Source organism: Chiloscyllium punctatum, chromosome 4 (assembly GCF_047496795.1).
Source record: "Chiloscyllium punctatum isolate Juve2018m chromosome 4, sChiPun1.3, whole genome shotgun sequence".
Lineage (NCBI taxonomy): Eukaryota > Metazoa > Chordata > Chondrichthyes > Orectolobiformes > Hemiscylliidae > Chiloscyllium > Chiloscyllium punctatum.
Window position 1 is genome coordinate 22,751,940 of NC_092742.1, and position 17,531 is coordinate 22,769,470.

Here is a 17,531-nt window from a genome sequence, read left to right on the forward strand (position 1 = left end):
TGATTGGAAGCTCTTTAGATCAAGTAGATTGGATGGGGCGGTGTTTGTGCAGTGTGTCCAGGAAGCTTTTCTAACTCAGTATGTAGATTGTCCGACCAGAGGGGAAGCCATATTGGATTTGGTACTTGGTAACGAACCGGGACAAGTGATGGGCTTGTTAGTAGGTGAGCATTTTGGTGATAGTGACCACAATTCTGTGACTGTCACCTTGGTTATGGAGAGAGATAGGTGCGTGCAACAGGGCAGGTTTTACAATTGGGGGAAGGGTAAATACGACAATGCAAGACAGGATCTGTGGAGCATAAATTGGGAGCATAGGCTGTCAGGGAAGGATGTCGTTGAAATGTGGAACTTTTTCAAGGAACAGATATGACATGTCCTTGATATGTATGTACCTGTCAGGCAGGAAAGAGATGGTCGTGTGAGGGAACCTTGGTTGACGAGGGAGGTTGAATGTCTTGTAAGGAGGAAGAAGGAGGCTTACATAAGGTTGAGGAAACAAGGTTCAGACAGAACATTGGAGGGATACAGGATAGCCAGGAGGGAGCTGAAGAAAAGGATTAGGAGAGCTAAGAGAGGGCATGAAAAATCTTTGGCGGGTAGGATCAAGGATAACCCCAAGGCCTTTTATGTGTATGTGAGAAACATGAGAATGACAAGAACAAGGGTAGGTCCGATCAAGGACAGTAGTGGGAGATGGTGTATTGAGTCGGAAGAGATAGGAGAGGTCTTGAATGAGTACTTCTCTTCAGTATTTACAAATGAGAGGGACCGTATTGTTGAAGAGGAGAGTGTGAAATGGACTGGTAAGCTAGAGGAGATACTTGTTAGGAAGGAAGATGTGTTGGGCATTTTGAAAAACTTGAGGATAGACAAGTCCCCCAGGCCTGATGGGATATATCCTAGGATTATGTGGGAAGCAAGAGAGGAAATTGCAGAACCATTGGCAATGATCTTTTCGTCTTCACTGTCAATGGGGGTGGTGCCAAGGGACTGGAGAGTGGCGAATGTCGTGCCCCTGTTCAAATAAGGGAATAGGGATAACCCCGGGAATTACAGGCCAGTTAGTCTTACTTCGGTGGTAGGCAAAGTAATGGAAAGGGTACTGAGGGATAGGATTTATGAGTATCTGGAAAGACACTGCTTGATTAGGGACAGCCAGCACGGATTTGTGAGGGGTAGGTGTTGCCCTTACAAGTCTTATTGAATTCTTTGAGGAGGTGACCAAGCATGTGGATGAGGGTAGAGCAGTGGATGTAGTGTATGTGGATTTTAGTAAGGCATTTGATAAGGTTCCCCATGGTAGGCTTATGCAGAAAGTCAGGAGGCATGGGATACTGGGAAGTTTGGCCAGTTGGATAGAGAACTGGCTAACCGGTCGAAGTCAGAGAGTGGTGGTAGATGGTAAATATTCAGCCTGCAGCCCAGTTACAAGTGGAGTTCCGCAGGGATCATTTCTGGGTCCTCTGCTGTTTGTAATTTTTATTAATGACTTGGGAGAAGGAGTCGAAGGGTGGGTCAGTAAATTTGCAGACGATACGAAGATTGGTGGAGTTGTGGATAGTAAGAAGGGCTGTTGTCGGCTGCAAAGGGATCTAGATATGATGCAGAGCTGGGCTGAGGAGTGGCAGATGGAGTTCAACCCTGTCAAGTGTGAGGTTGTCCATTTTGGAAGGACATATAAGAATGTGGAATACAGGGTTAACGGTAGGGTTCTTAGTCAGGTGGAGGAGCAGAGGGATCTTGGGGTCTATGTTCATAGCTCTTTGAAAGTTGCCACTCAGATGGATAGAGCTTGTAAGAAGGCCTATGGTGTATTAGCGTTCATTAGCAGAGGGATTGAATTCAAGAGTCGTGAGGTGATGTTGCAGCTGTACAGGACCTTGGTAAGGCCACGTTTGGAGTACTCTGTGCAGTTCTGGTCACCTCATTTTAGGGAAGATGTGGAAGCTTTAGAGAGGGTGCAGAGGAGATTTACCAGGATGTTGCTTGGAATGGAGAATAGGTCGTACGAGGATAGGTTGAGAGTGCTAGGCCTTTTCTCATTGGAACGGCGAAGGATGAGGGGTGACTTGATAGAGGTTTATAAGATGATCAGGGGAATTGATAGAGTAGACAGTCAGAGACTTTTTCCCTGGGTACAACAGAGAGTTACAAGGGGACATAAATTTAATGTGAAGGGTGGAAGGTATAGGGGGGATGTCAGGGGTAGGTTCTTTACCCAGAGAGTGGTGGGGGCATGGAATGCGCTGCCTGTGGGAGTGGCAAAGTCAGAATAATTGGTGACCTTTAAGCAGCAATTGGATAGGTACATGGATAGGTGCTTAAGCTAGGCCAAATGTTCGGCACAACTTCATGGGCCGAAGGGCCTGTTCTCTGCTGTATTGTTCTATGTTCTATGTATATGTTTTTTGGTTCGGGGAATTAGAGGCAGAGTAGGAATTCGGTGCAGAGGGGAAAGGGGTACTTATTGCTTGCTTTTTGGGCTCAGCGTTTGTAATGTCTATGAGATGGGATTTTGAAGTAGCTTGTGGTACAGCCCACTAGGGGACAGGCAATGTCTGGATTCGGTGATACGTAATGAGGCAGACTTGATATTGGAGCTCAAGGTGAGGGAACCTCTATGGAGCAGTGACCATAATATGATAGAATGCACCCTTCAGTTTGAGAGGAAGAACCTGGAATCAGATGCAATGGTATTAGTAATTCAGTAAAAGTAACTACAAAGACATGAGAGAGGAGCTGACCAAAGTTGATTGGAAGAGGAGCCTAGGAAGAAAGATACTGGAGTCGTAATGGCTGGAGTTTCTGGGGCTAATTCAGAAGGCACAGCAGAAAATCATCCCAAGGAAAGAGAAGTATACTGAGGAGAGCATGAGGCAACCATGGCTGATGGAGGAAGTCAAAGACAGCATAAAAGCAAAGGAAAAGGCATATTTGTGTTGAAGAAAAGGCAAATGTGTTGAAGATGAATGGGAAGCCAGGGGATTGGGAAATATATGATATCTAAAAAAGTAATAAGGGTGAGACATTTTAAAACAAAGATAAGCTAGCTAGAAATATAAATGAAGATTGTAAGAGTTTTGTTTTAGATCGTTGAAGAAAGAGACAAGAGTGGGCATTGAACAACTGAAAAATGAGGCTAAGAAATAGTAATAGGAAACAAAGATATGGTGGAGGAACTGAATAGGTATTTTGCATCAGTCTTCATTGTGGAAGATTTCAGCAGCATGCCAGAACTTCAAGTGAGTCAGGGACGATGTGAGTGTGGCAGTCATCACTAAGGAGAAGGTACTGGGAAAAGCTGAAAATTCTGAAGCTGCTTAAATCATCCCAGAGGTCTGAAGGAGATAGCTGAGGAGATTGTAGAGACACTTATGGTGGACTTTCGGGAATCACTGGAGTCAGGCTGGATGCCAGGTGATTGGAAAATGGCTTATTAAAAAAGGGAGGGAGGCAGAAGACAGGAAACTATATGCCAGTTAGCCTGACCTGGGTTTATTAGTAAGATTTTAAGAGTATGTCATTAGAGATGAGATTGTGGAATACAGTCAGTTCTTCTGTAATACGATGGTTGCGTTCTTGCGCAAGCCCGTGTTATAGAAAAATTGCGCTTTAGAAACAGCACTTAAAGTGTTAGCGATGTAATTGCGTTACAACTAAAGCAGGTTTTAAAAGCTTGCACTTTAGAAACACATTCGCAATATATCAATTGTGTTACAGCGAATTTACGTTGACAAAACGTGCATTCTAACAGAATAACCTGAACTTGGAAGCACATGGTGGAATACGGCAGAGTCAGCATGGCTTTGTCAAGGGGAAGTCATGCCTGACAAATCTGTTAGAATTCTTTGAGGAGATAACAAGCGAGTTAGACAAAGAAGAGCCAGTGAATGTGATCTATTTGGATTTCCAGAAGGACTTTGACAAGGTGCCGCACAGGAGGTTGCAGAATAAGGTAACAGCCCATGGACAAGGAATTGGTATTGAGAGGGTATTGGTTGACTGGCAGAAAGCAGAGTCATAGAGTCATAGAGATATACAGCATGGAAACAGACCTTTTGGTCCAACTCATCTGTGTTGACCAGATATCTTAACCTAATCTAGTCCCAATTTTCAGCATTTGGCTCATATCCCCCTAAACCCTTCCTATTTATATACCCATCCAGATGTCTTTTAAATGTTGTAATTGTACCAACCTCCACCTCTACCTCTGGCAATTCATTTCATACATGCACCACCCTCTACGCGCAAAAGCTGCCCCTTAGTTCCCTTTTAAATTTTTGGCCTCTCACCCTAAACCTGTGCCCTCAGTTCTGGACTCCCCCACTCCAGGGAAGAGACTTTGTCTATTCACCCTATCTTTGTCCCTCATTATTTTATAAACCTCCATAAGGTCACCCCTCAGCCTCCGACGCTCCAGGGAAAACAGCCCCAGCCTATTCAGCCTCTCCCTGTAGCTCAAACTCTCCAACCCTGGCAATATCCTTGTAAGTATTTTATGAAACCTTTCAAGTTTCACAATATCCTTCCGCAGGACCTTACCATTAAGTGTCTAAGTCCTGCCCTGGTTTGTCTTTCCGAAATGCAGCATCTTAAATTTCTCTAAATGAATTGGGTGGCACGGTGGCTCAGTGGTTAACACTGCCGCCTCACAGCGCTAAGGACTCAGGTTTGATTTGAGCCTCGGGTGACTATCTGGTGTGGAATTTGCACATTTTCCCCGTGTCTGTATGGTTTTCCTCCGGGTTCTCCGGTTTCCTCCCATAATCCAAAGATGTGCAGGCCAGGTGGATTGGCCGTGCTAAATTGCCCATTGTAGTCAGGAATGTGTAGGTTAGATGCATTAGTAAGGGGCAAATATAGAGTAATAGGGTAGGGAAATGGGACTGGGTGGGCTACACTTTGGAGGGTCAGTGTGGACTTGTTGGGCCTAATGGCCTGTTTCCACACTGTAGGGGTTCTATGATTCTAAACTCCACCTGCCATTCCTCAGCCCATTGGGCCATCTGACAATGATTCTGTTGTACTTTGAGGTAACCTTCTTCACTGTCCACTACACCTCCAACTTTGTTATAATCTGCAAATTTCCTAACTATACCTCTACACTCACATCCAAATCATTTATGTAAATGACGAAAAGCAGTGGACTCAGCACTGATCCTTGTAGCATATCTCTGGTCACAGGCAACCAGTCTGAAAGGCAACCCTCCACCATCACCCTCTGTCTTCTACCTTTGAGCCAGTTCTGTATCAAAATGGCTAGTTATCCCTGTATTCCATGTGATCAAACGTGTAAGGATAAAAGGGTTTTATCATCAGGGCAACAAGTGAAGATCCATGGGGTAAGTGTGTGGGGACTTCAACTATTGACACTATCCATTAATGATCTGGATGAAGAAAGTAAGGACATTGACGATACAAAAATAGGAGAGACAGGTAGTGTTAAGGAAGCAGAGAGGCTGCAGAAGGACTTAGAGTGAGCAAAGAAATGGCAGGTGGAGTACAATATGGGAAAGTGTGAGATTTTGCACTTTGGTAGAAAGAACACTGGTGTAAAGTATTTTCTAAATGGGAAAAGGTGTCAGAAATCTGAAGCACCATAGGGACCTGGGAGTTCTAGTTCAGGATTCTCTTAAGGTTAACATGCAGGATCACCTGGTGATTAGAAAGGCAAATGCAATGTTAGCATTCATTTCAAGAGAGCTAGAATGTAATAACAGAACTGCTTAGGCTGTATGAGGCTCTGGTCAGACCGCATTTGGAATATTGTGAGCAGTTTTGGTCCCCGTATCCAAGGAAGGATGTGGTAGTGTTTGAAGGAGTTCAGAAGAAGTTCATTACAATGATCCTTAGGATAAAGGATATGAGGATGGGGTCATTCTAGCCTCCACAAAAAGTAAGCAAAATAATTTCACTTATTTGTTAACATGTGTGGATAATGTCTCAATATCAAAGTCAGTGATAATAGCTCTGACCGAACCTTGCTAACAAGTGATTTGTGTCAGGCGGCAAAAGCAGGAAAAGAGTCATTGAGTTGGATGATCAGCCATGTACATAATGAATGCACACTCCTATTTCTATTTTCAATGGTTCTATGTTCCAATGTGTCAAGAATGCATATTAAGCCAGTAAAACACACATGGATTTAACTGTGTTTATTTGCAATTGAATCAGTCAATATATAAATCTGTTCCACCAGTAAATTGAAACTCTGGTTTTAAAGAGACAGGACCTCTTGGATTAACCAGTGTACAACTGACGGCTGTTCAAACTTTCAATTGTATAGTGAGCTTTTTGAATTTTCTTCTAATTTAGTTTTGTATTGAATAACGATGAACTTACTACTAACCTACTTACGTTTTTAACAAGTCTACATCTGAATTATCCACTCAATAGTCAGGAACGGCTGTATACTTGTGGAACGTATGTATATTCTTTTAGCAGACTTTCCAGGTATCAGCCTGCCAAGAGTGTACTGAAATTTTAGTTAGAAGCACAGTAAGTCTAAACATTGATCAGTCTGCCCCAGCAGGTGGACAATATACATGTTGTTTTTCTCAATCTGCCAAGACAGAGCCAGCAATCTCCAGTCATACTATACCTACAAGCCTAACTGAGAGCTAAGCAAGAAGCCAAGGAATGGAGATGCAATGAAATCGTGTCTGTAATTCTTGAACAGATCAAACAGAGGTTTCTGTTATGTTCTTAGCATTAGGTTATAGAACAGATTGGGATAGTTCAGGGAGTGTAAACAAAAATTAAAAGTGCTGGGACAATTCATCAAGTATGTTAACATCCGTGGAGAGAGAATTAATGTTTTGAGTCTGGTAAGACTCATCTTCAGAACGCAGAGAAAAGAGATCTCAGAGAAGTTATTACTCCATACTAAATTGCCCATAGTGTTAGTTGCATTAGTCAGAGGGGGGTGGGTTACTCTTCGGAGGGTTGGTGTGGACTTGTTGGACTGAAGGGCCTGTTTCCACACTGTAGGGAATCTAATCTAAATGGCTGCCACCTATTGTATTGAGTTGAAACAGGGACAGGTCCTATGCATTAATATATTGCAGTTTCCAAGTGTTCCACACAGCCAGCCATACTGACAATCCTAAATTTGTTGTTGATCTAATTCTTTAGACATTTGGACAGCAAATGTTGTCCGACTGCAGATTCACGTCTCCAGCGTCACATTCTGTGATATCAACCAATCAGTTCTCTTCTCGCATATGGTATATCTACTCCAAGTTCTCTGGTATGAGCTAACAGTTATGAACCCAATGAAATCAATGATGGCAACCATGAAATTACCTTTTAATAACAGATTCTATTAATTCAATTGAAACACTACAGGTAGCTCTGGTGAGATTTGAATGCATGCTGCCAGCATATGAGTCTATGGATTACTATTCCATTGATATTTTCTCTCCTCCCACCTCACATGTAAAGGTTTCAAACAGAAGCACTTAAAATAATGGTAAGATTTTGCAATCTTTGTAAAAATACAGAAAGGAAGAAATTATGCCTCTTTCTCTGGACCCTATCAAGGTATTGAGAGAAACCAAGCAAATGACAATCTACAGAGATAACCAATGGCAGTAAGTAGCTTTGAAACAATTTCGATCACCTCCTAACAGGAAATACCCGGGCAGAGTATTAAAGGGACATATAGGTCAGATTACTGGCTAACATTTACAATTGTGCTCTAATCTTAAACTACTTTCCACCACAATTTTTGGAGATTAACTGGTAATATTAGACTAATTTAGACATGACGATCAAAGAAGTCATTCCTGTCTCTTTAAGATTACAGAGTACAGTTTCTTAAACTTTAGAAGAACAAAAATGTTATCTATTTGTTTATAAAATACTTACTGTGTAAAATATACATTACTTAGAATTCAACAAAAAACATATTTGGTTTTTGACAATATCATTCATAACCAGTTAAATACCCAAAAGTAGACAGAAGATTTGCATTTGCTGCCTTTCCAACACTGAATTCGCCCTTTTATCATTTATTCCTCAATACCTGCCTCACCCACATTCATTTTTTGTCAGTTTTGAAAATGTGATTTGTGTTGTTCATCAATAAAAATTGTAATCCTCAGCTTGACTCAGTAATATCAACTGGCATCTTCATGAGATCAGGAACTCAAGGATATCGTGAAAGTTCAAACCAAGCAATACCTTAGTTAAAAAATGTATCAATCTTTCATCCTGGATGTTTGCTCTACAAGAATGGAGTTTCTGACTTCCAAATTCTACACAAATTGAGGGGTACCCCCAATAAATATCCAAACGTATTCTAAAAGGTTTGAGTTGCCAAAGGCTCATTGAAAGTCAATGCTATGGACATGAATTTTTACCATTGTAGCCTTTGATTTCCTTTTCTTTTCCTGTTTTTTTCATGAATTCCTGCTTTTGCTTAAAAGGATTGAACTATTTTTAATCTTGTTCATTCAGGTTTGATATACAGTAAAGATCTTTTAAATCACCTTGGGAGCATTAGATACAAAATCAGAATTATTATCTATTTATCTTTTGATTTAGGAGTCAAAAATACCCTATATAGTAAAGATGTAATACAACAGAAGCCATTATAAAGATTCTCTCCTAATTAAAGAATATCAGGCAAATGAACACCTTGGACAGATTAATTAAAGAGAAAGAAAAAGTCGATTTTAAATATCTGTCATTACATGTTTTCATTCTTTATGATCTCCTTTGATTTTTTTTTAATATTCTATAATAAAACATGTTGCACTATTGGTGAAGCCATTTTACATATGATGTGCTAAACCAAGGTTCCATATGGATGTAAAAGGACCCATGGCACTATTCTAAGAAGAGCAGGGTATTACTCCTTGGTGATTCAGCTAACATTTAACCCCTAATCTATACCATTACTTGGCCATTCATTTTACTGCTATCTGAGGAGGTTTCATGTGCAGAAATTGTTTGCTACATTGTTTGCGAGTACATCATGCATTACTTACAGTGACTTTACACTTCAAAAATGCCTAATGTTTTGCATTGGGAATCCTGAGGTATTGCAAAGGTGCTATACGAATGCAAGTTTTCTTTTAGCTTGTTTCTTTCTGGAAGTGACAATTCATTGGAACTATGGTAAACTCTATGACACATTGACCCTCAACTTTCCAAAAAGTCTGATCTGAAAGGTAAAACAGGAATGGCTGGTCATTAAATCGAAAGCCATGGGAATGATCAGCCACTGGTTGAAGGATTCAATTCAATGAGTAATCATGAGGCAAGTTAAGCCTTAATTGCAGCAGCGCTGAATGGAGAAACTCAAGCCTCCTCTTTTCAATCACTGTTTCCAAATGATGTAAGTGGATTCAGAAATGCAAAGTAAATAAATCAGTAGAGAGGAAGATGAAACAGAGGAGGCAGTTGAGAAGTCAGAAGACAATTTATGCAATTGTACAAATTTGAACCAAATATGGAAGTGAATTGGACAATATGGCAGATGAAATTTAATGCAGATAAGTGTAAAGTAGGTCAGAATTTTATACTTATTGTTAAAATATCCAAGAATTAAGCTGAATACGATTCAAGAGCTGTCTTTAGCATGACATCAAGCCAACTCAGGGCAGAAATGAACAAAACTAATAAACTGTTGAATTAGTCAACCCAGATAATAAATCATAAGTTAGATGAGGTAATAAGGAACTTTATAGTTCTCTGGTCAGACTATCCAACCCTGGTTGGTAAATATTGGCCAAGTGCTGGAGGTGGTCCAGAGATTAATGACAAAACTGATTGTGTCAGGATGCCAGAGTTGTGGTTAAGGACTGGATAAAACTGTGTTGTACACCATAGAAATGAAGCCTCGCAGAGGAGATCTTGTAGCAAGATGTAAAATTGTTAATGCTATTCAATAAGTACACCTAAATTATTGCTTTCAACTATGGCAGTGAAACCAGGAGTCTCATTCGCACGGTGGTATAACTAACTGATATCGAGAAGTGCTTCTTCAATCTTCTGTCCACAAGTATGATCAGTGTGTGTTGTACAGACTCAGACCGCATAGTGCAGGCATAATTTCTGTAATTAATCAAGAAAGTAAGAAGGACGGCAGGGCATCTGTGTACGCACAACATAAAATGACCAAATAGCCATCCTCACCATTTCAGCTTGCACATGGAAAAATTTGACTGTCTTGAGAAATTCATCATAATAACTTAGCAGTTTCATGATGATGTGCCCATGCACAGACTGCTTGATAATGAGTTTCTGGCACACACTTTCGCCAGCTCTCTTCAGCACTTTTTCCGCTGCCACGTTCTCCGATGCATGATGGGAATCGTGGAATCAAAATTGGATATCGTGTAAATATGAGGTAGCTTAATTTAAGATGTTTCCAGGGAAAGAACAAGGACATAATTAATTTCTTGTTTGCCAATGACTATGGACTAGGTCCCGGTTCACAGATTGCCATGCAATGTTGCATTGACATGTTTTTCAATATATGCCACAATTTTGGCTTCATGATCAGTGCGAAGCATACTGAAGTAATGTCTGCTCCAGGAAAGCAAGGCCCCAAACTATGGCTAGAGCCTATGAGAGGTATTAGTGTTTACTTATCACCACTGCACACTCTTTTGATCCATTGACAATGGATATATTGACAATGAGTGGTGGCCAGAATTGCCAAAGCAAGTGTAACTCTTGGCTATTAGTTCAGGAATGAAAAATGTTTGTCTAAATGGAAAGTCTCTAGAGCAAAAGCCCTGTCCACTCTGTTCTACACATGTGAGACTTTGGACTGTACTGGCATCATGCCAAGAAACTTAAATTGAACTGCCTTTGTAAGATTCTGACAATCAGATGGCAGGACAAAATACCAGACACAAGATGCTGACCCAGACTGGCTTGCCACACACCATATTGAAACATTCATAACTGAGTTAGCCTGGTCCTTAGACCAGCTTGCCTGGCACACGATATGAGAGTGAATTCTGTTGGGAGAGCTCAAGGTTGAGGTACACACCCATGGCAGTTAAAGGAAACGCTGGGAGAAGATTCTTTGCACAACTAAAGAAAAACTGAATCCATTATCTTCAAAAGATAGGACACGTCAAAGAGACAGAGGAAAAATGCAAGGAGAAAAAATCCCAAGGCAGCAAGCTGTCTAAAGCACAATTATTTGTGATATCCTGTCTTATTTACAGCAGCGCTCTCCAGGCAGAGTGGCGTTAGTGGTAATCTCCCATACCCACTTGATCCTGACCAAGTACCCCAGGTGATGAACACTGTCATCTTTTTTGAATAATGACTGAGAAGGAAGAAACATGTGAAGTCAGATGACAGTTTTTAATTTTGCTGTGAACTCCACTCTCACCCCAAATTTCAATCACATACGGCACTTATAATTAGCAAAAAGACAAGAGAAAATGTTCATTCCACTGTGTAGAGTCAGATTCCTATTCAGCTCCTGGGGTAAGGATACCAATTGATCTCTTTTCATCTGTCCACTCACGGACTGATGCCATTCAAAATTTTATGAGCTTTACAGCCACGATGAGCACAGTTTATCTGGGGCTGGTTTTTATAAACCCAGTATCTATAAGAAGGGCCTTAGATAAAGCAGTGTTTGACAACAGGATTCAGAAAGGAATCTGGATGACCCAGAGGATTAACGCAATTCACTTCAACAACCAAGAGGAATTATGAAGAATCATCCTTACATTTGACTGCCCACAGAAGTTCCTTAACATCCTCTGCCTGCTGCACAATGATGTACAAGTGGTGAGTGTCACCAAACAGATCCAGCACAGACCCAATAGAGTGCAAACTGGAGTCAAGCAAGGCTGTGCCATTGCACCAACACTATTTCCATCTTCTTCAGGATAAACACTCCATCTATCTCCATTAAGCTCCATGCTGGTGTGCAGTGAATCTACAGAACACCTCCAGTCTAGAACCAAGATTAACCCAAGCGATTAGACAGTGCTTGCCTGTGCGCACATTCATACGTCTGGCTCCAAAACCACTGTCACTGTACATACAGTTGCATGGGAGAATGGGCTTGAGGATAAACATCCAGAAACCAACAGTTTCCTCTACCAGCCTACCCCCATCACACAACGCTGCTGTCCCCACAACAAGCTATCAAAATCCATGGCAAGCCATTCTTCACCCACGGGGTTGTGGATCTGTGGAATTTCCTGATCAGTGAAGCAGTTGAAGCTACCTCATTGAATGTTTTTAAGACAAAGACAGATTTTTGAACAGTAAAGGAATCAAGAGTTCTGGTGAGCAATGGATAAGTGAAGTTGAGCCCTGACCTTACTGAATGGTGGAGCAGGCTCAACAGGCCAGATGGCTAGTCCCACTCCTTATATTCTTATGTTCAATGAACAATATGGATCAAGTCTCACACCTAAGCTATCTCCTCAGAGCAAGGGCAGATATCAAGGATAAAACTCAACATCACCTTCAGTAGACCAGCACCAACATTGGCCACCTGAGGAGTAAAGCATTGAACACAGATCTCAGTCCCAGCACCAGGATCATGATCTGCAGGGCATCAGTGTTACCTGCTTCCCCCCACCACCCCACATCCCCTGTATGCATCACAGAGGTGAAAGTGTATAGCAGACACCTCAAATCCTGAGAGAAATAGCACCAGAAAGATTCAGCGGTACGATAGGTGCTCCAGCACCACTGTGCTCTCTCAGTGCTGGTTCCATTAGCTACTACATTGTCCATATGCTTAAACATTGTCTGTTTGGCAAAACAAGATCTGTCCTCTGAGCTTCATCACAGTTACCAGAGGCCAGAGGAAAGCCTTCCACAAAGCCTTCCTGAAAAAACCAACATCCCCACCAACTTGTAAAAACATCTTGCTAAAACTGCCCAAATTTGAGAAGCTGCTGCTGCAAAGGTGCCAACCCTTTCGAGTATCTTCCACAGATCTGGGTGATGGAGTTATGCATAAACAGTGGATGGAAACAGTGTGAAAACTGAACATCCCACCCACACACCCATTCAAACACTACCTATTGGAGAGTGCTTGGATCCAACATCAGAATCTTTATCACCTCAGGATCCACAACCCTGGAGTGGTCCTTAAAGCAACAGATAAGTGTTTAGGTCAGTGTTAAAAGGGTATAAGCCATAATGATGAATCTTGAACATTTATACCATCATCTGAGATGGTGTTACAGACTCTATCTCCTTCCCAAGTATCTTTTTATTAACAATATATGTACAGTTTTATGGTGTTAGCTGACCTAAATTGATATCCCCAGGGAGGGATTGATTTAATTAATCTTAGACACACATAGTCCAATGACTATACTTCTCTATTAATTACTTTAGAAATTAGATCACTTTTAATGCCCCCGGAACAATACACAAATCGACAGCTATTTGCCTGTAAGTTTTCTGTGAGTCACTTCTCAGGTATTTATGAAGTTGGTTCCCAGAGGGATAAATAGAAATCTTCTTGAAGGGTGGTTCTTATTCTGAGTGACTAAAATAGATTCTGTTGTTTCGAAGAAAGATAGTCTAGTTGCTTAAAGACAATAGATGTTGTTTTGTGAAACAAGTGGATACATTATAATTGAAAAATCTGGTTCCCTGGTGTGGTAATGTACCTGATACATTTCCATTCAACGCCTATTAAATAGAACTATCATATTCTAATGAAATTAGCTGCAGTGCTATCACATGGAACATAATATTATCCAACAGCTCTATTAGTGGACACTGATTTTCAATATTTCTTTTCCGGTGTTCGTGTCATAAATTATTGCAACACAGAAGAAGGATCTTTTGTTCTGGTTCTTTGAAAGCTATTTAACTAAATTTGAACCCGTGCTCTTTGCCCACCATCTGTAAGGGGTTTCATTTTAAGTTTGATTTAACGCCCTTGATATTTACTATTGAATCTGCTTTCACCACTCTTTTGGTTAGTTTATTCTAGATCTTGCTGAACAAATTTTAAAAAGCACCTCATCTGCCCCCAATGGCTAATTTTGCAAAGGGTCATAAGCTAATTATGAGTTCATAATAATAAGTAAAGATTTTTTGTTAAGATGAAAATGGCATTATAGCACCCCAGTGGGACTATTTTTCACCGGACTGAAGGAGGTTATAGAAGTTTATAAAATATTAAGGTGTATAGATAGAGGTAATGGCAGTTGTCCTTTCCCTAGGATGGGGATTTCAAGACTAGTGGGCACATTTTTAAGATGAGAGGATTTCTAAAGATTTTTAAAAAGACATGGGGGCAATTTTTTTTTATATACAGAGGGTGGTTTGCATGTGGAATGAACTTCCTGAGGAAGTCATTGATATGGGTACAATTACAATGCTTGAAAGACATTTGGATAAGTATATGAATTGGAAAGGTTTGGAGGGATATGGGCCCAGAGCAGACAGGTGGGATTAGGTTAGTTTTGGATTATGTTCGGCATGGACTGGTTGAACCAAATGTCTGTGCTGTATGACTCTATGACAATGACTCTAAGAATGTAAAAAACATTGCAATGTACAGTTTTAGGAAGCACAATTGTTTAAATATATAATGAAAGCATAGCATTTGTCAAAACAACCCCTGGCTGTGACCGAAGTCAACATTTTGTAGATTATGCTACAGGAGCAAGCACGATTATGGGATGTTAAGAGGAGAGACAATTCAGGGAGTATGCTTTCACAAATTATAGTAATTATCCTTCTTTTCCTCTCACTCCAGAGTCCTGAATTCATCCCTACAAGGAAATGTGTTATCAACTAATAAAAGGTGAGAAAATACCAATCTAATGGGATTACCATCACTTGAAACTCCCCCTTAAATGACACATTGTTGAATGCATACAAACAAGGAACAAGAGGAAGCCACTCGGCCCTTCGAGCCTGCTCCATCATTCAATAAGATCATGGCTGATCTGATTTTAAACTTGATTCTACTTTTCTGCATACCCCCAATAATGTTTCACCTTCTTGGTCATCAAGAGTCCATCTACCCTTTCCCAAAAAATGTTTAAAGATTCTGCACCATTTGAGAAACCAAATGAGAGAAGGGAATGTTTCATCATGTCTTAAATGGACGACCCCCTTATTTTTAAAATATGAACCGTAGTTTGAGATTCTCCAACAAGAGGAAACATCCTTTCAACATCCACCCAACCAAGTACCCTCAGGAACTTTTATGTTTTGATTAAGTTACTTCTGACTCTTCTGAACTCCAGAGGATACATACTAGTGTATCTCGCCTTTTCTCATAAGGCAATCCACTCATTCCAGGTACTGATCTAGTATAGCTGCTCTGGGACTAGATTGGGTTGAGATATCTGGTCGGCATGGACGGGTTGGACCGAAGGGTTTGTGTCCTTGCTGTACATCTCTATGACTCTATTAGTTACCATTATTTCAATGCTGTTGTGTCAAAATCCTCGAATTTCCCACCTGACAACATCAGGATTGTACTTTTACCAAGAGTTTCAGAAGTTCAAAGAAAAGGTTTACCACTGCCTTTTCTGAGTTTCAAGCTTGATGTGGTCTTGCCAGCCTCACTCATTTCCTGAATGGAAAATATCTACTCTTGCTGTTTCCCCCAACTCTTCACATACAGTCACTCTTCCTGAATATACTGTTTCAAAACAAGTACTAAGAACTCTCAAAGCCTTAATGAATATATTGTAGCTTCAAGGCTTTTCATCTTTGTTTATGGGCTGTCATACAAATATCTCTGTCCATGCCAGGAAGAAAAAAACAAACAGAATTAAGAGTCTACACAGTTGAAATGCATTACAAAAAGCATCCTTCTGTCACAACGACATAAATGAATCATTCACTCACTAAAACAAACATAGCTGAATAACCGGTCAAATGTTGGACCCCAGCGACCCCCGGAAAATCAGGGGTTTAAAATGTATATTCAGATACAAAGATAGTCAGCCTGATCACTGAGCTCCCTCGGAAGTTGATGACAGTATTCACGGTGACCATTTCGAGATCCAGTACAATTTCCCTTGGTCCGCTGACTGGGCGGGTCATCACCAAGGTGGCACTGACGGGCCCTGTTTGCTGTTGGATTGGAAAGAAGTAAAAAGAAAACCTTATTATTTAAGAAGTTACAATTGAACACCATGTCCTTGGCAATTCTTCCTTTCAAGGCATTATTTCTATCATGTGATAGGTTTCAAAGTTCACAGAATTTAACCTTTATGTAACAAATGCCTCCAGGACATTTGTCTTCACTATCACAAGTTAGCTAGCTGAAAGAAGACAGAAGGTGGTGGTTGATGGGAAATGTTCAGCCTGGAGTTCAGTTACTAGTGGTGCACCACAAGGATTTGTTTTGGGTCCACTGCTGTTTGTCATTTTTATAAACAACCTGGATGAGGGCATAGAAGGATGGGTTCGTAAATTTGTGGACAACACTAAGGTCGCCACAGTTGTGGATTGTGCCAAAGGATGTTGTAGGGTTAAAAGGGACATAAATAAGCTGCAGAGCCAGGCTGAGAGGTGGCAAATTAAGTTTAATGCAGATTAGTGTGAGGTGATTCACTTTGGAAGGAGCAGCAGAAATGCAGAGAACTGGGCAAATGGTACTACTCTTGGCAGTGTAGATAAGCAGAGGGATCTCGGTGTCCATGTACATAGATCCCTCAAAGTTGCCACCCAGGTTGATAGGGCTGTTAAGAAGGCATATGGTGTGGTTGCACTTATTAGTAGAGGGATCGAGTTTCAGAACCATGAGGTCATGCTGCAGCTGTACCAATATCTGGTGCGGCTGCTATTGCATGCAGTTCTAGTCACCGCATTATAGGAAGGATGTGGAAGCCTTGGAAAGGGTTCAGAGGAGATTTACAAGGATGTTGCCTGTTATGGAGGAAAAGTCTTACGAGGAAAGATTGAGGGACTTAAGGCTGTTTTCATAAGAGAGAAGAAAATTGAGAGGTGACTTAATTGAGATATATAAGATAATCAGAGAGTGAGATCAGGTGGACAATGAGAGACTTTTTCCTCGGATGGTGATGGCTAACATGAGGGGGCATAGCTTTAAATTGAGGGGTGATAGATATAGGACAGATGTCAGAGGTAGTTTCTTTACTCAAAGAGTAGTAGGGGCTTGGAATGCATTGCCTGCAACAATTGTAAAATCGCCAACTGTAAGGGCGTTTAAATGGTCATTGGATAAACATATGGATGAGATTGGAATAGTGTAGATTGGATGGGCTTCAGATTGGTTTCACAGGGTGACGTAACATCAAAGGCTGAAGGACCTGTACTGCACTATAATGTTCTATGTTCTATTGTGTTTTGTGGTGTGGAGAATGAGGGAGGTTTCAGAGGGAGGATTCTATAACATGGGCTTCAGCAATCAATCAAGTTGGGGTTATAGTGATTGTTTTATATTGGCTCTCCTTGACTCAGTTAGGGAGTAACTCCATGCTAAAATACATAGATTTTTGGTAAATGGCCAGGGATTGATGCAGGTATTGCCAAATTAATGATGCTTCAGTTCATACGTTATTACATAAGAACTAGGAGCAAGT

The 17,531-nt window shown here is 40.9% G+C and overlaps 1 protein-coding gene across 2 annotated transcripts in view; it reads right to left on the bottom strand.

Moving 5' to 3' along the window:
* Positions 1–6,143: 6,143 nt before the first annotated feature.
* fbln5 (fibulin 5) overlaps positions 6,144–17,531 on the bottom strand; it is a 96,608-nt gene continuing 85,220 nt past the window's right edge. For both annotated transcript variants that reach the window (XM_072568244.1, XM_072568243.1), the window contains exon 11: positions 6,144–16,056. In XM_072568244.1, the coding sequence (XP_072424345.1) occupies positions 15,895–16,056 (162 nt within the window). In that variant the 3' untranslated portion in view covers positions 6,144–15,894. The remainder of the gene's footprint in view (positions 16,057–17,531) is intronic.